Here is a 23899-nt window from a genome sequence, read left to right on the forward strand (position 1 = left end):
AACCGGCGCGCCGGATGGAACGTGTACAGAACCACATACACAGTCGGTCGGTCGCCGCTTTCGTGTGTTTTGTGTGTTTCCTTCGTTTTTTTTTTTTATTTTAACGACGCGTGCGACAGATCGTACTCTCCTGTGCCTCACCTTCGTACGCACGCACGCACGCACGCACGTGCCCGCGAGGAGGACACGCGACGCGCGCCCCTTTCGACGCCCCGTCGTCGTCGCGCTGCCACGCGACCCGCGAACGGTCCATCCATCCTTCTCTCCTTCTTTCAGCTGCCTCCTCCGCCGTTCCCTCCACCTGCGAAATTAAAACCCTAAAATTGCGAAGAAAGCTCGTTGAATATCGCGCGCGAGACAATTCTGCTAATCGCTTTTTCTTTTTCTTTTTTTTTCCCCCCGGTAGATTGAAGACACAAAGGTGTAGGAATTGTCTCTTGTTAATTCGTGGCGTACAGTAATTACGGATAATTGTATGCCGGTGTCATACGGTGGGTCACGTGGTCGCGTGAACCTTCCTCGATTCGAATGTGCCTGACACCACGACAGATTACTTGTGTGGAGAGACGTGGAGAGAATTCTACGTAGAGATAGAGAGAGAAACGAGAGAGAGAGAAAGAGAGAGAGAGAGAGAGAGAAGAAGAAATTCAAGTTAGAAGATGGAGTTAATGCGATTCAGGTGGACTGCATGTGTGACAGGTATCATTTTGGGTCTCCTAACGGCAGTGAAACAGGTCGACGGAACGAGACCGGAAATCGTTCTCGCAGAGGTCCTCACGAGGCCCTTCGTGCCGCGGGAGTTCGCCTCCTCCGAGTGTATCCGCGACAGCGAGATTTATCTACAGGCGCTCGAGACCTACACACCTTGGGCGTTACAAAGTAAGTGAAAAATCAATCGAGAAATCGAAAAGCGAAGAGAGACAGGAATTATATGTAAATTCCTTCGCTATATTTATACGTTTATATTCCGTGATTTTGTAATGCAAATGTTTATTCGACATCTCCCTTTGTCTTCTCCTTTTGTACTTTACATCTTTGCGTTTGTTGATTTCGACCGATCAATCTAAAGCTAATATATAACTTCCGCTAAAGTATTATCGCATACGCATATTGAGAAAAGAAAGGATTGATAGCATTAGTTGCTGGCAATCCTTTCCTTTCTCAATATATGATTGCGATAATACTTTAGCGGAAGACTAAATCTTTCTACTTGATTAGATTTTTTTTGGGTTCAAGTTTTTTTTAAATTTAAATTTATTTAAATTAATTACTTTTACTACATTTAAACTTTGTTTAAATTAAATGTACTTGAATTAAAAAAATTTAATTAAACTGGAAAATTTAATCGAGTATTGCAATAATATCTGTAAATTAGGATTCAATTATCCTCGTCATATTGTAAAAAAACTTTTGCTACATTAGGAATTATTGAATTTTGCCATTATTTTTATTGGCCTGTTATTTTTAATTGAATTTCTTACACGGTACCGTTGAAGAAAAAAAGAAAAGACAAATCGTACAAGAACTTCAGGTAGAAAGAATAGATCATTATCAGTCGATGAACAGGTTGCAAGAAACAAATTTTAGCTGGTAGGTCATCTAATTTAAAAATTAAGTATAAATCGGAGACAATTATAAAATTTGATAAATCCTACATATAAAAAGCCTTCAATTAATAAATATTATTTATTTTAAGTATTTTATAAGCACGCATATATCGCTAATAATCTGTAATAAATTCATCATAAATGTCAAATATAACCAAAGTATATTTTGAATCCTAATAAGTTTAATACTTTGATCAGGAATATTGAATTAAAGAATATTTACCCGATCAAAAATTTTTCATGTAAAAATATGTAAAAATCTATAGAATTATGTATCAAAAATGTCTATGCAAAATTTTATATTGTATATTTTTATATAATTTTAAATAATTTTATATAATTCTGATATAATTTTATAGATTTATACATACTCTTGTATAAAAAATTTTTTATCGGAAAAAATTGCTTATTTACAGTCGTATATAATTAAATATAATTATATGTAATTATATATAATTATATATAATTGTAAATAAGCAATTTTTTCCCGATAAAAAATTTTTTATACGAGAGCATGTATAAATCTATAAAATTATATCAAAATTATATAAAATTATTTAAAATTATGTAAAATTATATAAAAATATACAACATAAAATTTTGCATGGACATTTTTGATACATAATTCTATAGATTTTTACATACTTTTACATGAAAAATTTTTGATCGGGTAATTAAAACAAAAAAAAATTTATGCATAATAAATTTGTGCTTATTATTCTGATTGTTTATTATTCTATACTTTTGTTCTCTCTCGTTAAAATTTTATTAATAATAAGATACTTTAAAGTATATATTTTTTATTCGCATACATGATAAGTTTTTTCTAAAATTTATGATAAGTACATATTAAGACTATTATCAAGAAAATATTTTTTTGTTAAAGATAATCGTTATTTTTATTTAAAAGAAAAAAAATTGAATAAATTGAATAACTTGAACTATTTTTCTTAGCAATAGAATTGCATGTGCAGCACAAAATTTATTTTCACCTTTTCAAAATAATTCTTTAAATAATTTTTGATTAACATAATATTATACTTGATTTTTCAAAAAGTAGCTGTTCATAAAATTCAATAATTATTTGCAATAAAATGTCATTCTACGCATATTTTGTGATAACTGCGTTTTCTTTATTTCTCGATGAGAGAATTAGCTCGAATTCGAAGGAAGGACGAGGACGAAAACATTATATAATCTTAATGTCATTCTACGCATATTTTGTGATAATTGCGTCTTCTTTATTTCTCGATGAGAGAATAGCTTAAATTCGGAGGGAGGACAACGAGGACGAAAACATTATATAATCTTTACGTATTGTTTTGTCTGTATGCGCCGCGTGAGATCACGAAGTGATTGCGATTGCGTTTTTACGTTTAAATATTTAGCAATTATCGGACATTGCACGCTGCGCGCAATTATCGCAGAGAGGTTATCAGTCATGTAACATTGCGTATGCGATATCGTGTCCAGCACACGTGGAATGCATATCGTCAATTACCAGATATCGATCTCCCAAGCTGCCTCATAGATAATAGGTCTGGGACTGATCAGATAGATCCGATCGATGTGATAATGAATTCTTTTTTTCCGCACTACAACGAGAGTTCAATGTACCCGACGAGGACAGGAATTGCAAAAGCGAAAGATAAAGTCACAAAATTTTATCGTCTTTTTATCTTTTCTCGGATTCAAAGGTGAACAATATTGGGAATCGAAATCACGCATAGAAAAAACAATATCAGATTAAAATCAAATTAAAATTAATGTTTATAAGCTTGCTTGTATATATAATTTAATTTTCTTTAAAGAATTTAATAATCTTAAATTTCAGCAAAATATTATATTTTTAATTTAATATTACAATAATCATTCAAAGAGAGGAGAATATGATTGTTGAATGATAAAAAAGAATTTAAAATTTCTGAATTCCCTTGGTTTAAACATATTTTTACTTTTTATCCGATATTTTTTTCTCTTAACTCATGAAAATTGCTGTTGCATAATAAGTATACATGTTTTCTTGACGAAATAATACAAAATTTCTCCTTGTAAACAAATCGTGTATGTTTAACACTATATAGTCTCTCATTTCAGTATTTATTTTATTTCAAAAAATAAAGGTATTCTTAAAGCAAGAATGTTCTTTCTTTTTTCTGTATGTACAGTTTTGTCGTCCCGTACGATTTCGACATGCGATTGATTCGAGCCCGATTCGAGCTGAGATTGCACGCGCGTGTTTTCAAGAGAGAGAGAGAGAGAGAGAGAGAGGGGGGGGGAGGGGGTGATATCGTCGAAATCGAATTTACGCATACACGATCAAAAGAACCTTGTGTCCATTTTTGCGGACAAATTATCGTCTCCGTGACACTTGGACTAGCACAGATTAACGAGAGTGACATTGATCTGATTGATATTAATAGCGTAATGCCGATCGGCTGACAGCATCGGCCGGTTACAAGATGTTTAACCCACGCGTCCTCGACGCATATGAATCCCGCTGTGTTACGGATCATCGTGCTGCATAGATCGTCGCAGCATCATTTTGCATTATGACAGACTTTATCTCGCCGCGAGATAATTATTTTGTCGACATGTTTACCGTTCGTTACCCGTTCTTACGTCAATGCACAAACGCAACATTTATTGAATATCCATGAATGCGTTTTTGCCCCTTCTGATACCAGCGTCATGTGGATTTCTCCATTGACAATATCTGGTGCGCGATGATATCATTATACATTTCTCTTTGTATTAAATATTTCATTGGCATTATATTTACCAATACGCATTTTTATTCAAACATTAAATTAAAATATATATAATTTATAAAGCATTAAGTTAAGTTAAAATTTAAAAGAGAAAAGAATTGAAAGGAAATATTTGAAATTTAATTTACAAAGAGAAAGAAAAGATAAATTAGCTAATAATTATGGTAAAAATTCATTATTTAATAAGTCGAAAATTATGTTAAATAAAGTATAATCGCTTTAATATTGAATCAGTAAGGTATTTTCTTAGTCGTCTTCATTCTGTACACAGAACTTTCATTCAATATTTCTTTTAATGAAATAGAAGAAAAATAAAATGATTAATAATTAATATATATAAGTATTTAATAAAAATAAATTGACAATTGTAATATGTATATATAAATATAGATACAGTAAAAGTAATTCTTAATATAATAAAAAAGTTTATGATTTAATAATTATCGCTAAATTACTTATTAATAAATTATTAGTTGCCACAATATTGAGCCATTAAATGTTATTTAATGTTACTTTTTATTATTTATATTTTATCAGCCGACTCAAGAAAAATAATATCAATCGAAAAGAAAGATAACCGTAAAGACTAATTTTTACTGCGGTGATCGCTTGCGGAACTATTGCTTTGTAACAACGTGCCGTTAAGAAAAAGGCAATTAACGACCTGTCGCGTGTATATTCGCGTAGAAACAATAATATTGACCGATGTAATTGGTATGTGCGTCGTATGCGCGGGACCAAACTGGGTCAGCGAGATGCATCCACGAGGCCGATGACCGTCCTTGTGTATCGCAGGTCTGCCTTCGATCGATCGATCTATCTATCTTTTCCTGGCCTGTACATACGTCATTTAAACGCCGATCTGACTAGTTCGCATAATTCCACAACTATTGTTATTCATATGATGATAAAAACAGGATCGATTGAGCAGAAAGAATAGGGTTTTGTAAACACGTTAGGAAAATCCTTCTATAAGAAGAGAATTTTCTTTTAGAATTTACCATCAAAATTATAGCGTTATAGGACATGATTTTGAAGAAAAATTTACTATATTTTTAGTAAAGTTTAGTAAAATTTCCTAAAATTATATTAAATTTAATGTAGAAAGTTTTTTAAAATATAACATTCATTCACTCAGTCACTAAAAATATAACAAAATATAATATAAAAATAAATTTTATAATATATGTTAAATAGCTTGATTCAAATTTTGTTAAAATTTTACGAAAATTATAATAAATTGTTTGGTTGGTGGACTATATTCTTTTACAATTACACACAGAAAAATACTGCTAAGAAAAGTATTCTTCTACTTTTTTTTAATAATTAATGATTATTTTTGACAAAAGAATATTTTCTTAATAATAGTTTTTAAAACATATAAACTCATCAAATTTTAAAAGAAAATTATTATTATATTAAAAAACTAGCTATGCCCTGCCACGCGTTGCTGTGGCTCTCTATTCTTATGCTACGTTTTTTTCAAATTTTCTTTGCTTCCGTTGTTTAACTTTCAAGAGCCTTGCTTTACTGTTGCTCTTTTTATTTTATTTTGGAATAAGCATTTATCTATCTTTAATAAATCTAATATTCATTTATTCACGTACTTCTAACTTTTTTTCTAAAAGCTGTCATGGATTTGGAAATCCATTCAAAAGACTGTTTTAAATAAGTTATTTTTTTTTCAATAAAATAAAAGCCATCTTTATTTTTCTTATTACCTTAATTTAAACACAATAGAAACGTTCTCCGCCTCTCCCGGTCTCTCCCCGTCTCTCCCGGTCTCATCCCGTTTCTCCCCGTTTCTCCCCGTCTCTCCCGGTCTCTCCCGTCTCTCCTGGTCTCTCCCGGTCTCTTCCGGACCGGGAGAGACGGAGAGAAACGGGGAGAGACCGGAAGAGACGGGGAGAGACCGGGAGAGACGAGTAGAGACGGGAAGAGACGAGGAAAGATCAGGAGAGACCGGGAGTGACGGGGAGAAACGGGAAGAGACCGGGAGAGACGGGAAGAGACCGGGAGAGATGGGGAGAGACCGGGAGAGACGGGGAGAAACGGGGAGAAACGGGATGAGACCGGGAGAGACGGGGAGAGACGGGAAGAGACCGGGAGAGACAAGAAGAGACGGATAGAGATCGTGAGAGACGGGGAGAGACCGGAGAGACGGGGAAAGACGGGTAGAGATAGGGAGAGACGAGGAGAGACCGGGAGAGACGAAGAGAAACGGGGAGAAACCGGGAGAGACGGGGAGAGACCGGGAGAGACCGGGAGAGACGGGGAGAGACGGGGAGAGACCGGGAGAGACGGGGAGAGACCGGGAGAGACGGAGAGAAACGGGGAGAGACCGGGAGAGACGGGGAGAGACGGGGAGAGACCGGGAGAGACGAGTAGAGACGGGAAGAGACGGGGAGAGACCAGGAGAGATGGGGAGAGACCGGGAGTGACGGGGAGAGACCGGGAGAGACGGGTAGAATATATATTTCAAATAAATATGATGCTTATGATGAACTTACATATAATAGATTGATTTACTTAAAATTCAAGTATATTTTTTTGTGTGTGTATATAAAAGTATATTTTTAATAAATATTTGTTTGAAGTAAATGACGAACATTATTTCAACTTATTATTAAGGAAAAAATTTTTCACAAAGATAATTGTTGCTTAAACAATGAAAAGTAAAAATAGAGTAGTTGCTTTTTTTAGCACGAGATTAATACTTTTATGCATAATGAGAGTAAATTCTAAAAGAAAAGTTTTTCTTTATGAATGTTGATGAATTTACGAAATAAAACAACTATTACATTGTTAATTATATACTACAATACTATATCAAGACAGTTTTAAGTCATTATTACGTTAGACTAAAGCATTGAGCTATCGACGAGCCATCGTGCAATCTATTATAAGTACAATCGTTATCGCAACTGTCGGAGAATTTAAAATTAAAAGTACGCATTATCGTTTAACATGTGATTATTTTTCTTCAGCCCGAATCGGCCGATTCTAAAAACGGCGATGTCGCGCGATATGCACTTCCGCAGTTAACGCACTCGTGACATTGACGTTGTTTACGTCACAGTGTGATCATCGTTCCAAGGAATCACCTTGAAATCCCATTTCGAATAGAGCATCTTGTGCACACAGATGACTAATAATATAAATCAAAGAGTATAATGTGCGCAGTTCTTCCGGCGCACCATTGGACAGTTTATCACTATTCTCCTAGAATTGAATGTGACTTTGATCAACGCGTTGCCTGTTCCTGTCGAGTATATATTCTGTTACAGAATTTAATCAATCATGTGCAATTTCCTTTCTCGTAAGACACAAAATTCTTTTCAAGCCTTAGCTTCGTCATTAAAAATTATGGAATAAAGAAACGAATAAACGAAAACATTAATAACTGCGACAATTACACTGATCAACAAGATTTGGCAAATTTAATTTTAAGAAATCTACTTTTCACGCCTTATATTCAAAAAGATGTAGATATCATTTTTGCATTATTTTTAAAAAGACTTGTTGAGAGAAAGGAAAAAAGATAAAAGTAATGTGAGAAAAAAAATTCTAAAGCTATTTCACAATGTAAAAACATGATAGAAGAAAATCGCCAATATTGGCACGGGTCTTTTAAAACAGTATCGCTTTATTTCTTGGAAACTAAACATTGCACTGATAAAAACATGATTTGCTCAGATAAACAGAAATAAAAACTCATATATTTTTATGATTTTTTCTATAGAAAATTTGTTTTAAAAATTCTTCAAAAGTGGGAATAAAATTTGTAATGATATTCTTTTAAGCAAATTGCTTATTTTAAACAATAGTTAGTATATCATTGATAATATTAGACTATTTTTTATAGCTTCCTAAAGCTATGCTTTGTTTATATTTTTCTCTTTTGTATTTTCTTTTCATAATGTGGTTAAAAAATTTTTGTAAAGCGTGAATCGGATTTCCTTATTACTAAGAATAGATAATAGATATGCGGTCTGTTTTTTTAATAACATAATTTATTTCAAATAAATTGTCTATTTCTTAAAATAATTACTTATTCTTATTTTTTAATCCTCAAATTACTTTTATTTTTAAAATATATTCAATTCTAATCTTTTCTAATTTTATAAACCTTTTTTGTTTAATATATATAAAATATATTTTATTACAAAATTGTTTAAGTTATTAATTTATTTTATAATTAACTCCTCTATTACGGGGCCGCGCCGTCTGAATTCTGCTATTACTGCCTACTATATTATGAGTTTTGGAGTCCTATTTCTTAGACATTTATTATTAGTAATGTTACGAAAATAATTATTATAAAATATGAAATATTATAAAATGTTATCCAATATATTTGGATAGAAAATATTTTTTAGTTTACATGTGTTTAAAGCTTTATTTTTAGTAACAAATGGAAAATAGCCAAAAGAGAATACAAAAAATTGTATCCATAATCTAACAGGAATCTGTAAAAATCGCACTCTGAAAGAGTAGGTAATAAAGACGGTAAAAATAAAATTGAATGAAGTAGAAGGGAAAGAATTTTTGCATTAAAAAAAAAAACATTTTTGCAATATTATCAGAACAAAATTTTACTGAAATGGAATGAGTTAATATAGACTCCGTAAACGTAAAGAGAACTATTGCGGTTTTTACAATTTATGATTGCAATTTAGGAGATTTGTTTTCTAAATCGTATCATCTGCAGGCTTATCAAAATGTCTTATTTTAAAAAATTATAAAAAATTACTTAAGAAAAAATCTAGTACTTTATTATAATAATAACAAAGATCTTAAAAATATTTTTCATAATTTCTGAACTAAATTAGTAATATGAACAATAGTGCGCGATTTCGGTAATCTTTCTTTTTTTGTTTGCAATAAAAACTTCTTTAACACATCAAATATCATAATTATAATACGTTGAAGTACACTAAAATAGTCTTTTTTGCAAATTTAACTGCAAACTTCTTAAAATTGATATAGATTTGATAAGCGAGATCATATTCAGCACTCAAAAAACTACCGAAAATGGCCACCCTCATCTTTGTGTTAAAAAGAAGTCATTTTCTGTTAATTAATGTAAGAAATTACTTACCGAGTTTGAGATAGTCAATATTAGTTTTCAATGATCATTATTCTCTGATTGGAGCTATGATAATGATTCCGGATATTTGAAGTAATGTGAAAAAATAATACTAGCTGATTGTGTAAATTGAGGACAGAAGAACGCCTTGACTACATCGCATTGGCTACACTTGCGTCTGTTTCAACCGGTTTCAGAATGCATTTATTATAAAACAAAGCAGGGGGAAGGGCGCAATTGTTAAATGTCAAAGCCGGAATGTCGGTAAATGTCCGGAAAAATGCAACAATGACATGCATTCGATAATAGATTGGCAGTAGCGAGATTTGTAAAGCTATATATCATGGATGAATACAGAGGAGATTGGAGCTAGTTGACCAATTTTTCAGTTTTAAACGTTTTTACAGACAATAATACTGAGAGATTTATCGCAGAGCAAATCCTACATTGGTTACATTACGCTATCTAATAATAATAAGTGAAAATTAATAACCAATATAAGAAATTAATGTTTTCCGAACGTTTCCTTGTATATCAAATAGACCCAGGGTCATGGTAAATTGACTACAGCATTATTGACTTAAAAAATCACATATATTTAAGATGCATTAATTAATATATTTATTATACATGTAACGTGTTTTTTTTATCAATCATCCTTCAGAAATGTTGACAAATAAAATATATTACTGCAGAAACCGCAGCGACATGATTCACACAAATTCTTATACATTAGAAAAAGCAGCTTTAAAATTTATTAAATGGAAATTTGACGCTCCTTATTGTTCCAGTGTTCGATGCCTCGGTTAAAATACCATCAGGTGTGATCACCGGCAATTACAAACAGCTAGGTAATTTTGATGAATGCCTACGAGTGAAGAACAAACATGGATTCGTTGGACAGGCCTGCACCGCTTCGGTGCAATTCGAAATCAACAATACTGTTTCACGGCGCGAATTGGACTTGGGGGACCTGCTCGCAAACGTTGCAATCGCGTCGGTAAGTTCGTATTGTTGCAAATACTGGCGTACAACAATTTATGCGAGTAAATCATAGTTTTGTTTTGGGCTTACACCTTGGGCTTATTACCTTGCATTTAAGTAAATTGGAACATAAAAGATAATTAAATAAGAATAACAATAAATATACATATACATTTATGTTTATATAGATATTGCTTCTAACTTTTCAACACATGCAAATATTTCTAATTAATAAAACAGATATAAGATTTTATTTACTCGCAAGAGTATTTATACGTATAAGTAAAATAAAACCTTTTTTTATATTAATAAAATATTTTATAAAGAATAATAGCTCTACAATTAATGAAATTATACAAATAATAGCCTATATAATATAGCATTTTTAAAATATTTTTAAATAATAAGTCTAGAAGAGAGATTATGCTACTTTGTATATTTCTGTTAATGTAGATTAACTTTAATCCTAAAAATACTATTGATATTTTTCTTATGTTAACTAGAATTATAACTAAGCAAAGGTATAGATTAAGAAAAAAAGGGGTATAAAATAAACTGACAAAAAAACTGACAAATATTTTCAAATTAAAAGTTTCGCTTTCGTGCTCTTAAATTTGAAGCCTCGACATTAATACAAAACATTAAAACTGTATTACTACATTATAATCAGTGTTTTTACTAGAATGATCTAAAATTTCCTTTTCTTCCTTTAAAATTTTTCTTTTTTCACCACACTCTATTTTCAATTTTTTCTACATTTTCCTTTGCATACATAATTTTTCAAATTTTATTCTATATTTTATTACTTAGATAACTTTCGAAATTGAGTCAAATCGAATCGAATTGAATCTATTTGATTCGAATACAAATCAAAATAAAATTTCTCAGATTTACATTATATTAACATGTAAAAACTTTTTTCCACTATTCATTGCAAAGTGTTATTGTAAAGTAATTGATGCTTTTTTAACGTAATAAAATGTCAGTAAATGTCATATTAAAATATCCAAATTTAAAAATTAATATTAATATTTTAATAAAACAAAACAACTGTACTATAACTCTGCAACTTGGATTAGTAATTGGATAAAAATTCATCCATAACAGCACTTTAAGATTAATCTTGATTTAACTTATTCTTTATCTTTTTTTAATTTGAAGAATAATATTCTAAGACTAAGCTAAATCAAAATTAAAGTTAATCTACATGTACAAAAACGGATATTAAAGGATTAAATGTAGGTCTGTCTTGTGAGTAGAACGTGAATTGGACTTCTGGCAACTCGGTCATATATGAGTGGATGTTTTGTGTTCCATCCACCTGCAATCATACAGAGATACAGGAAGCTCTCGAGCTCGCACTGGACCCATTAAAAGTCGAAGGTCGCGTGGACATGACTATCAACGTTTTGAAAGACAGGTGTCACACCGTAGAAACCATTCGAACAACCTGGGATGTTGCCGATTGGTGTTATACGTAAATAAAGTTTTTTAACTATCAAAAAAACATTTACTTTACTGTAATAGTATGCAACTAATTTTGTGTTTGAAATTTTAGAGCTATTCTTACGCTGTTGGCATTAGTTGTTGTAGTCAGCACGGGATACGATATTGCAATACAACGGCAGGCTATCACGTCGGAACCAAGAAGTAAGTGACTTAAATAATATTTTAAAATATAGCTCTATTTTGGTTGTTTTAACCAAAGTTGCGAAATAAATCTTTGTATAGTTAATTAATACTAATAGCAAACACGTTTGCTGATATTGACATGATAAAACTAAAGAAAAAGTGTTGTATTTATTGAAAACACACACACACAATAATTTTCAAATTTTATTATTTTTATTTCAACACATACATATATTGTTTAAATAGTTTTATGTTATAGAAGATATAGAAAGAGGGATCAAATTTATAATAATAATAATATCAAATTTTTTAGTTTTATTATTATGTTCTTTTCATTAAAAATTAATATAAAAATCAAAGATTAATTGAATCAATTTTATTGTTGAAATAAAAGAAGAATATAATAGAAGAGATTTACGTAGATTTACTAATTAAGTCGTTGTAAGTCGAGAAGATTGTGTAACGAGTCATTCACAAACAATGTTATCTTATTGACAACAATCTGACTATTGTGTTTGGATTGAGCATTATTATTTCTATGTTCCTAGAGTATCTTTTTTGGTTTTGATCGGGATACTTAAAATTTTGAATTTTTATTATTTTTTATCACATTTATATTTAAATTTAGACTATGTTTTTGATCAGAAAAAAAAAACAATGTTATTCGAGAATTGAAAGCAATAGGGATATTAATAGAAATAATTTCTCGCGCAGGTATTTTTATAGCATTTTCTTTGTACAAGAATGGAAAAGAGCTGTTGCGGACTGACAGACGTCCGGGATCAATTCACTGTCTGGATGGCTTACGTTTTATTAGTATATGCTGGATCATTTACGGTCATACCTATTTTATGGAAGCTACCAGTGTTAAAATGAACCTCACGCACATTCCATATGTGAGCTATGCAATTGTAGTTTTTATATAATATTTCACATAAGAATTACCTAGAATTGATTACTATGAATCATTGGCTGCGTTTAGCAGAAAAAGTAAATAGAATTTTGAGTTAAGGAGATTTTACATACTCTTCATTTATCTTGATTGTGAAATTATTTTTGTTATAAAGATGCATTACGATTGGAGTAATATGTTGGTACTGAATGGTAACATTGTCACGGACACTTTCTTCCTTCTGAGTGGACTCTTACTGGCTTACAACGAATTGTCAAAGAAGGAACGAGCCGCCTTAAAGTGGCGTTTCGACGTGATAAAACTTTATATTCATCGTTATGTGAGGTACGCGCGCGCACGCGTGTATGTGTATGCATTCGACACACACACACACACACACACACACACACACACACACACACACACACACACACACACACACACACACACACACACACACACACACACACACACACACACACACACACACACACACACACACACACACACACACACACACACACACACAGAGTTAGCTTTTCTCCCAATCAATGACACTTAAGTTTCCAAATATATATACATATTTTGTGATGTTCATAAATTATACTTGTAGATATCGTATGCAAATATTATTTAAAGAAATCAAATCTACATGTAATTTTTTCTTCATTATTTTTTCTTCATGATAATATCGTTTGATCCATATCTTTCCTTTTATTTTTTTATCTCTTTGAAATATTGATCGAAATATTTTTCCTTTTATTAGATTAACACCGGCCTACGCAATGATGATTGGTTTTTATGCCACTCTGTTCTACAAATTCGGTACAGGTCCGCAGTGGGACTCTGTGATCGGCGCTAACAAAAACTACTGTCGCAAGAATTGGTGGACCAACTTACTTTATGTTAACAATTATGTCAACGTACCGGACATGGTAGACTAGCTCTTTAATTTACTACTTTACGTAAACTTTGTATACTTTAACGTTATTCACCATACTAAATACAACAATTGTGTGTTGAATAGTATAACAATTAACCATTATTTTGTACTCAGTCGAGAAATAGTAGATATTATATCTTGAAGTTTATACATATCTTTTTTAATTTTAACATTTTTATTATTCTATTTATTTATTTCTCTTTACAATATTCTTATTTTATTTATTCATTTCTTTTTATTGGGTTTATACTAAATCTCAGCTATTAATAGGGTTGAGTAAGTTAATATATTGTTTTTTACTAGATAAGATTAAAGTTAATGGCTAATAAAATTTTAAATTAATTAAAAGATACACGAACAAAAAACAAATTAAAAGTTTACAGTTAAAAGTGCATTGCGTTGAGATTAAATTAAGTTAATTTAAGTTAAATTAAAAGTTAATTTAAGAGCGTTATTTATATTAAACTAGCTATGCCCTGCCACGCGTTGCTGTGGCTCTCTATTCTTATGCTACGTTTTTTTCAAATTTTCTTTGCTTCCGTTGTTTAACTTTCAAGAGCCTTGCTTTACTGTTGCTCTTTTTATTTTATTTTTGAATAAGCATTTATCTATCTTTAATAAATCTAATATTTATTTATTCACGTACTTCTAACTTTTTTTTCTAAAAGCTGACATGGATTTAGAAATCCATTCAAAAGACTGTTTTAAATAAGTTCCTTTTTTTCAATAAAATAACAGCCACCTTTATTTTTCTTATTACCTTAATTTAAACACAATAGAAGCATTCTTTGTCTCTCCCGGTCTCTCCTGTCTCTCCTCGTCTCTTCTGGTCTCTCCCCGCTCTCCCGGTCTCTTCCGGTCTCTTCCGGTCTCTCCCGGTCTCACCCCGTCTCTCCCGGTCTCTACCCGTCTCTCCCCGTCACTCCCGGTTTCTCCCCGTCTCTCCTGGTCTCTCCCGGTCTCTCCCCGTCTCTTCCGGTCTCTCCCCGTTTCTCTCCGCCTCTCCCGGTCTCTCCCCGTCTCTCCCGGTCTCTACCCGTCTCTCCCCGTCTCTCCCGGTCTCTCCCCGTCTCTCCGGTTTCTCCCCGTCTCTCCCGGTCTCTCCCCGTCTCTTCCGGTCTCTCCCCGTCTCTCCCGATCTGTCCCCGTTTCTCTCCGTCTTTCCCGGTCTCTCCCCGTCTTTCCCCGTCTCTCCCGGTCTCTCCCGGTCTCTCCCCGTCTCTCCCCGTCTCTCCCCGTCTCTTCCCGTCTCTCCCGGTTTCTCCCCGTCTTTCCTGGTCTCTACCCGTTTCTCCCCGTCTCTCCCGGTCTCTTCCCGTCTCTCCCGGTCTCTCCCCGTCTCTCACGGCCTCTCCCTGTCTCTCCTCGTCTCTCCTCGTCTCTCCCGGGGCAAAATGACAAAACAATTACATTGCAATGTATTTAAATTATTAAATTTAATACTGTAAATTAACTTTATGAAACAACAAAAATATATTCTTTTTTATGGGAATGTATTTTTCTTTTATAATCCTGATAGAAATGTATGGAAACATCCATTCAGTTGTCTAGTATTACTGTATTCTTACTAGTAATGTTAATCTTATATAAAGTTAAAGTAGTTAGTAAATATATATAAAACTTTATTACACCTATAATTCCTAATAATAAAGACTTTTCAAGGAATATGTAAACATTTTCGTAATATGCAATGAAAATGTACAGAATAATGTTAATGAGAGTCATAGTAGAGAAAATTTTTCGTATGTAACGTAATATTATAAATATTTTGCTTTATAAGCATAATATATATTACAAACTGAAGATTTTTTGCACTATGGTTCTCGTTAGTTTTATTATAATAAGTAATTTTATAATAAGTCAACTTGCACAAAATATGCAATATTACAAAGGGCAGAATTGCCCATTTTATAAACAACGGGCCTGCTTATTAAATGCTTGAATAGATTTTTGATCTATTAATTGTTCAGTTTTTGTCCAGTAACTAAATGTAGTTTTATGAACAATATTTTATGAACTACAAGAAAAGCGTTACGTTTTAAGTGAGATCCCAACAATTTACCTGTCAGTTACTAGACAGAAGTTAATTTAACTGTTCAATAATTGTTCAAAAACTGAAATTTCTACTAGATTATATAATCTTTTTCCTTTTATAGTTATATAGTTACATTATTAAGAAACCCAGGAAAGAAAGTTAATAAGTTATAGTTTATGTATTTTAAAAATAATTAGTTGAAGTTAAAAATTAACTTATTTAAAATTAATTTAGTTAAGTTAAAAGTCATTAACTTTTAACTTTATTATTTAACTTTAAAATTTTTTAATTACTTACTACTCAACCTTATTATTAAATATTCTTGCGTTGTTTGATTTTTTTCGATTTGTATGATTTATGAGGATATGATTTTTTTCTTATGTTTGTTTCTAGTGCTTGTCCCAATCCTGGTATCTATCGACTGACATGCAGTTTCTTTGGTTGTCGCCGCTTATTCTGTATCCTATGTTCAAGTTTAGGACACTATTCTTTTGTCTTATTTTCACCGTCTTTTTTCTTCTTTCGGTCTTAGTGCCCTTCGTTACAACTTACAGCCTACAACTAACGGGCACCATGCTCTATTATAAGGAGTGAGTGTAGAATTTTAATTATGCTTTTGCTTAGAAAAAATTTGATTCAAGATTTTAACTTGAGTGTCTCGATTATCTTGAGTGGACCTTATTTTCAACCTTAAAATCGAAATATAATGCATTTTTGATGGATTTATTTTTATTTATTTAATTTATTTTTTAATTCTTTTATTTTCTTTCTTTCTCTCTCTTTTTTACACACATTTAGCTTATTTCCATTATTTAATTTTAGTTATCTTATTTTAATTATCTATTTTTATTTTTTGTATGGTTTTATTTATTCTCTATACATTTAGCATTTAAATATTATTATTGTAATCTTTCTGTAATATAAATCATTAGTCCTTTCATATATCTCATTCAAATCTTTGAGAATTAATTATCAAGTAATTATGAAAGATCATGCAAGATCATTGTTTCAAGTGACGTTTATTTTTATGGAAATAGAAATCGCAAAGAAATTGTATGAAATTTTTTTTGCTGGATTTTAATAATTTTATGATTTCAATAAGTTGTTGTGTTTTATAGACAAGATGACTTAGCTCGAGTTTATCTGGAAATCTATATAAAGACGTACAATAGATTTGGGTCTTATATCATTGGATTATTCCTTGGATATTGGTTACATAAAACTCGATCTTGTAAAGTCAAAATACTTCCTGTAAGTACTATTTGCACAATTATATTTAATATTCTTTCATAAGTTGTTTTTTTATTTAATATTTAATATTAATCGTCTTCTGTTTATACAGGCAATAGAGGGCAGAAAATTTAAGTGATGATGAAATTAAGAATAACAAAATTGTGATGACTTCTTTTTTTAAATTACAAATGATTAAATATTTATTTACTTTCTACGTGAATATTTAAATATTCAAAATTACAAAATTCAAAATAATAAAATTTTAGTAAAGACTTTATTATTTATTTGTTATTTATTTATTTTTGCTTAAGAGTTGAATATTTACATATTTATAATCAAAAAAGACAAAGCTTTAATTGCAAATTTATTATTTCTTATTTTTATTATATTTTGTTATGTATAACCACACTTTTAAAATTTTCTTTCATTTATTGTCGAATACCTTGTATGTTTAATTGTAGAACCGATATATATTTTATATTATAATAATTATATGTCTTATGACATATATTATAATTTTTGATAAAATGAAGTAAAGATTAAAAGCCAAAATATTTTCCATAAGTTCTTAGATAAATATTAATTTTATATATATACATGTATATAATATATATATATATATATATATATATATATATATATATATATATATATATGCATGTACTAATTATAAAAATTTTAAGAAATCATAAACTATAAAATCGTTAAATCATCTTCACACGTAGAGGTACGTGATACTCAGCTGGCTGATCGCGATTATGATGGGTTTCGCAGTAATTTTCGGACCCCGAAGCATGTATTTCGATACTTACACGTACAATAGAGTGATGGCGAGCCTCTACGCCAGTTTGCATCGACAGGGCTTTGCAATCTTGGTTTCTTGGATTATCTTTTGTTGTATGCACGGATACGCAGGTAATCATGCACTCGCGAGATAATTACAAAACCGGATTACATCAATGATGGTTTCTAAAAGTGATAATCGTTTCAAGGTCCCATCAATTATTTACTTTCTTGGCGTGGATGGATACCGCTCAGCAAATTGACTTACTGCGCTTATCTCTCTCATTATCTGTTCATTCTGTCGCACGTCGGAGCCGTTCGAACCACCGGCAATTTGACACAGATGAACGTGGTGAGTAAGAAAGATAAAAATTACCGACTATTTTTTAAAATATCGTGGCAAATGTAATAAGAATAGACGCAAATCGATTGATTAGTTAAGTTGAATCTATTCTCCTATCACTGAACTGTAAAAATATAAATTTTTTAATTTTTACTTTTTTATAAAGTGTAATATTCACAATAATAATTAATTCCGGAAGCAGATATATTACTCCTGCTGAGGATTAACTACATAATTATATAATCTTCTTGTTACAAAAATCATCTTTATGCATTCTTTATCCTGATTTCTAAACTTTATTTGCCGATATACATCCTGCCTTTGCAATAATTTTTTTATATGGCTTGAATAATCCTCGTTCATTGTGAACTCAATATATTTACCCTAATAGTACAAAGAGATACTGAGAATGCTCGAAGAACATTACAAAAGTATATCACTGAATATTCTCGAAATATTCGAGATACTATTATATTTTCAGTACATAAATATTTCTAAGTACCAAAAATATTTCTATGTTTGCCTTTTCCATTTCCTTAGTACATACTCAGAATATTTTGCAGTATATATTGAGAATATTAAGCAGTAAGAAAACTAAGAAAAATTTTCATTAAGAAAGTGGGAAATATAATAAAAAATAATTTAAGTAATACTCATTCTTAAGAAAAGAGATAGCAATAAATAAAAGCTCTTGTTTTTATTTTAAGCTGCGCGCGTTCTTCGCCAATTTAGTGTTCACAATGATAATATCCGTGCTGTGGAGTCTCTGCTTCGAGATGCCCTTCATGACCATCGACAGTATTCTTTTCGGGCGCAAACAAAACTTGTCAAAGCTAAATTTGAAGGCTTGCGATTCTACGGCATCCGGCAAGGAGATTTGCCAGTCGAAGGAATCTTCGATTATGAACGCTGGTGATAATAACGGAGAATGTGGCTGTGACGTTACTCATTATGATTTTATGAAAATTGCTCAAGAAAATTGCGAGAATAGCGCAGGATACTCCAACGACAAGGCAGAAAAGAATGTTGATCAAGTATATTATATTAATCCTGTTAAACGGTACGAGACGTGGTCGGCTATAAATTCCAATAATAAGAGGTCTAATTTTGTCAATGTCGATCTTAGCCGTATTTTCGACACGCACGGGCAACCGAAAGCAAGTAATTTGCATGCATAAATCACATATCATTGGAGACGCCGTCTGACTAAAAAAATTGATTAAAATGAAGGTTCGAATGATTGTTAGAGCGAGAGAGCTTGATAAATTCTACTTTTTGTTTCAAAATGTGCAGGCATAGGCACAATAGACGTATAATTATTAGAATGTGTATCCTTGTGTCTTTCACGTCAAAACACGTCACAAATTAGATACAAAAACGTGCTGTACGATCACCAATCACTATTATCTTTTTCAAATAACTGGCTTAGACAAAAATGGAATTGTGATACAAAGTGTGCTGTCTTTTTTTAATTTGTGATTCTTTTTTCCAGCCGAATGTGCTGTCTAATTATTATACATCTATAGTTATTATATACCATGAGTATAGAAATAGCTGAATGGAATAAGTGCGTGGAAGATAAAAATGATACTAGAAATGTAGGATGAAGATTGACCATTCAAGATAACGGCAACGGTATAAAAGGAGTAGGATTTTATTTTTTTTAAGCTGTGAATCTTCTATTCCTTCAGTTCAATCAATTGATAAAAAATTAAATGACAAAGTCTTTTACAATAATTGAACAAATATATAAGATCTATAACCACATTGTATGATAGTTTTCGCGTATGTGAACGTAACAGTAAGCCAGTTAAAAAATATTGAGCATATGTTTCGTACATTTTTAGAAAAAAGGATAGAAGATACATTTATTGTGTTTCCCTCTAAGAGAAAGGCGTATCCAGTAATATAAGATCTATGTTAAAATGAAAAAGTATAAGTGAATAAAATCGTTTAACAAAGATTTTATTGACAAAATGAAACCGAAGAATCAATGTTGAGAAACAGTGGTTAAAATATTGATTGAATTTAATCTAGTCTAGTTTATGATTATTATTGATTATTACTTAAATTTATGATTATTATTATTTGAATAATTATGTGAAATAAATTGCGTTAACAAAGTTTATATAAAATACAATAAGTGTTTAAATGTATCCATTTTTAATAAGAGAGAATAGAATAAGAGTAAAAGTGATGTGATTTTATATAAATTTTAGATTTTATATAAATGAATAGACAAGGAAGCAAGACACACACATAACAAATACACAGAAACAATTTTCTTTTAAAATTTGTCTTTAAAATCATGTAATCGTAGAGCAACATAAACATTGAAAAATTTTACTATAATTTATAATTTTAAGAGAAAATTCTCTCTGTGTATAGTTTAAAATAAACTAGAAATATACATCGATAGATATATCGATAAATATACATTTGTAAAAATCTTTACTACAGAGAGAATTAAAGTAGCATTTGTATTTTTAAGTAACAATATATAAGAGAATTATTTTTTAATTAATGAATTTCTTATTTTATTGATAGTAATTATTGTGATAAAGTAAAATAATGTGTTATTATTAATTAAAAATTACGTATATTATAGAAAAAATGTTTGTGCAAAGAGAATATATATAATTATTTGATATGAGTGTTGCCGATTTCTCGGTGCCAGTTGCAGTATTAATTGAGAGAGAGTTAGAGTTAAAAAATGCACATTTTACTTTACATTGAGAAAATGAAGAAATTTTACATAATTTATTCTTTCTTATATTTTTATATTCTTATTGATAGCAACACAGTTAATTTATAAAAGTTTAAAAAGCGTTAATTTTAATCGGAAGTTTAAGCTGAAAAAAATAAACGTTAAGAGGATGCTAAATAACTTAAAAGTTAGAAGTTTTTTAAATTATTTAATAAGTTATAAAAATGACTTATAAGATTTATAATGTTTAAAATTGTTTACAATTATTTTACTAATTTAAAATATCGTTTATTTACAAGCATTTCGATGGTTTAATCAAATTACATTAAACATAAATTGTCCGCTTGAAAAATTTTTTTTTCTCCAACTCTCACAAGCACTTCTTATTTTTACTATCAAATTGTTTTAGCATTTTAGCGTATTATAATTGTATACTTTTAGTGCGTAACATATCTCTAGGAAGATATTTGTTTATATTGTGTCTACTTAATAAAGAATATTAATTGTTAATAATTTGCTGATAAGAGTACAAATTTGAATGTTTTGATAAAACCTATTCATTGAATGCTGAATTGATCACTGATCAAGTCGAACAAATCTGAAATAAAGTTTGTTGTTAATACCCCATTGTTTATTTAGGCCTACTTTTATCTTTAACATTTTTTTTCTTTTATATGTATTGTATCCTTTAAGAGAGAGAACGACTCATTCGAATTAGATTCAAGCATGGCTTGAACGATGTGAAAGTAAGCCGAGGAAACAATGCGAAGTCTGTGTGGGATCTGTATAAGTAATCGATACCGCGATCAAGATAAAACAAAGAGAAGATAGAACAATTTTTTTCATTTATCAGAAAAATGCTATTTGTGTAATTTCTGGTGAAAAAATTTTAATAAAACGTTAATAAAATTTCAATAATATTTTGTTGAATTTTATATTTATTTTAAAACAATTTGACCAACACTGTCATAAAAATTTTATTAAAAATTTATTGGTTTTAATAAAATGTAATTAATTTGTTACGGAGTCTTTGTGATTTTTTGTTACAATTTTAAATTCGTTATAAATACATTATAAATTCAACAAAATATCGTTAATTTATCCTAGGCAGAGTTAATTTTTGTGTAAGCCAAACAAATAGAAATGTTTAATGTAAAAAAACTTTTTTCTCTGTGTGCAATTAATTTATTCATAAAACTTGTTTGTAACTTTTTGCATATTTAAGTAATATGAATCAATTAATCTAAATGAAAATTAGTTTAAACGATTAATAATACCGCTATTTATTGCTATGTACGTCATCATGAAAGGGTTGACGCAATCACGGCTTACACATTTGCCGGCGGAGGCGCGTCCACATCAAAATGCATTTCGTAATTGCGGAAGAATTGACGGTGGCGTGTTGCGTAAATGATGAGGGGCTTTGCGCCAGCCACGGGACACTAGGCACAGTAGCAAAATGCATTGCCCCGTGTGATGGCACCCCATGGCGACAAACAGAAGGAATAGATTTCATTCGGATCTTCATCCTGGGAGTAGCAAGTGGTCGACATCTGCGCGTCGTTTCTCCGCAATGAAAATGTAACTATAGCTGTGTCGCTACCCATGAGGGGTACATTTGCTCATTCTTTCCTACGTTCCCCTTTTTCCTCGTTTGCTCCTTTTTTTTCCACGCATTATTAGCATGCACAACGAGACACGTAAACGAATCGACGGGAGAGCATTGTATTTCCGCGCCGAATAGTATATTTAGTGTGTGATACGCGCGTGCCCTTGATTTATCGTAATTAAGCTAAAATAAAGTGGAATAGATTTCAGTCTTTTTTTATGATTTCTGCTTCTATAATAAATATGCATTGTATCGATAAAAGAAATTATAAAGAAAATCTCACATACACTAAAAAAATATATACTAGATTCAAATAAATATTTTTGGAAATGGTACTAAGCAGAAATTTTACCAAGCAAAAAATTTACATTTTTTTAATTATAGAAAATATTATCTTATCTAAAATAAATATTATTTATTTTTTATAAAATTTCTGCTTGGTATCATTTCACAAAGTATTTATTTGAATCTAGTGTATTTTTTTTAGTATAGCTATATGGGAAATTACCTCTCAGTAGATGTTCATCTTTTGTAATTTTATAGTTTATGTGATGTTGATCGAAACAGTGAATAAAACTGTCTAGGAATCGTATATAGTTTAGCCTGGAAAAAAAGTAAGGATATTTATATATACAATTTACAGACTAAATTGTGATATATATGTATAGTATATTTTTTATATAAAAATTATTCGTAATATAAACAATTTAAACTATTATATTTAGTACAATTTTTCTCTTAAAAAAATTAGAGAGCTTAAAATAAAACCTTGCTCTGAGCACATAACAAGTCAGACATGGCTCTAATATTATGGGTATATGACACTCTATAATCTATTATATACTTTTAACATACTTTCCTGTAAATGTGAGTCAAAGAACCGATCAAATTGCTCGAAAAAGTGGCAGCTTAGTCACATTGCTTGAGAAATTATGATGCAAGCTCGAGGGAACGGAAGCGGAAGAAACTACGAGAGCGTCGCGACTCGTTTCCGTCGCGCATTCTCCAATTTCGACGACACGAGTTGCCGATTCCGTCGGAACTTGTACGAAACGATCCCAGATCGTTCGGGGCGAAATAACACCGGCGACTTGGCGCCGACCTCCCCGTACGACTTGTATTCCGGTGACCGTCGCGGCCGTGAGAAGAGGGTGCCGATGGACGCTTCTTTTTCGGCGTCCGACGTCAAACAGAAAACTAGCACGCGTCGTACGCCGTCGTCGCACTATGCAATAAAATGTAACTGGAGGCGCTAGGACAATGGAGTCAAA

At 31.0% G+C, this 23899-nt stretch overlaps 1 protein-coding gene across 2 annotated transcripts; it reads left to right on the plus strand.

Annotated features, from left to right (window-relative positions):
• The first annotated feature begins 307 nt into the window (after positions 1-307).
• Positions 308-21641, plus strand: LOC105833268 (O-acyltransferase like protein). Of its 2 annotated transcripts, XM_012674878.3 has the most exons (12): positions 308-879; positions 10259-10467; positions 11711-11928; positions 12010-12101; positions 12798-12979; positions 13151-13320; positions 13742-13910; positions 16347-16543; positions 17072-17204; positions 17912-18101; positions 18179-18321; positions 19020-21641. In XM_012674878.3, the coding sequence occupies exons 1-12, from the start codon at positions 660-662 to the stop codon at positions 19488-19490; spliced, it is 2394 nt and encodes a 797-aa protein (XP_012530332.1). In that variant the 5' UTR covers positions 308-659; the 3' UTR covers positions 19491-21641. The 2 variants fall into 2 exon arrangements, with proteins under 2 accessions (XP_012530332.1, XP_028047408.1); XM_028191607.2 differs by lacking the exon at positions 308-879 and having other exon boundaries at positions 10346-10467; positions 11694-11928.
• The last annotated feature ends 2258 nt before the right edge of the window (positions 21642-23899 follow it).

Source organism: Monomorium pharaonis, chromosome 11 (genome assembly GCF_013373865.1).
Source record: "Monomorium pharaonis isolate MP-MQ-018 chromosome 11, ASM1337386v2, whole genome shotgun sequence".
Lineage (NCBI taxonomy): Eukaryota > Metazoa > Arthropoda > Insecta > Hymenoptera > Formicidae > Monomorium > Monomorium pharaonis.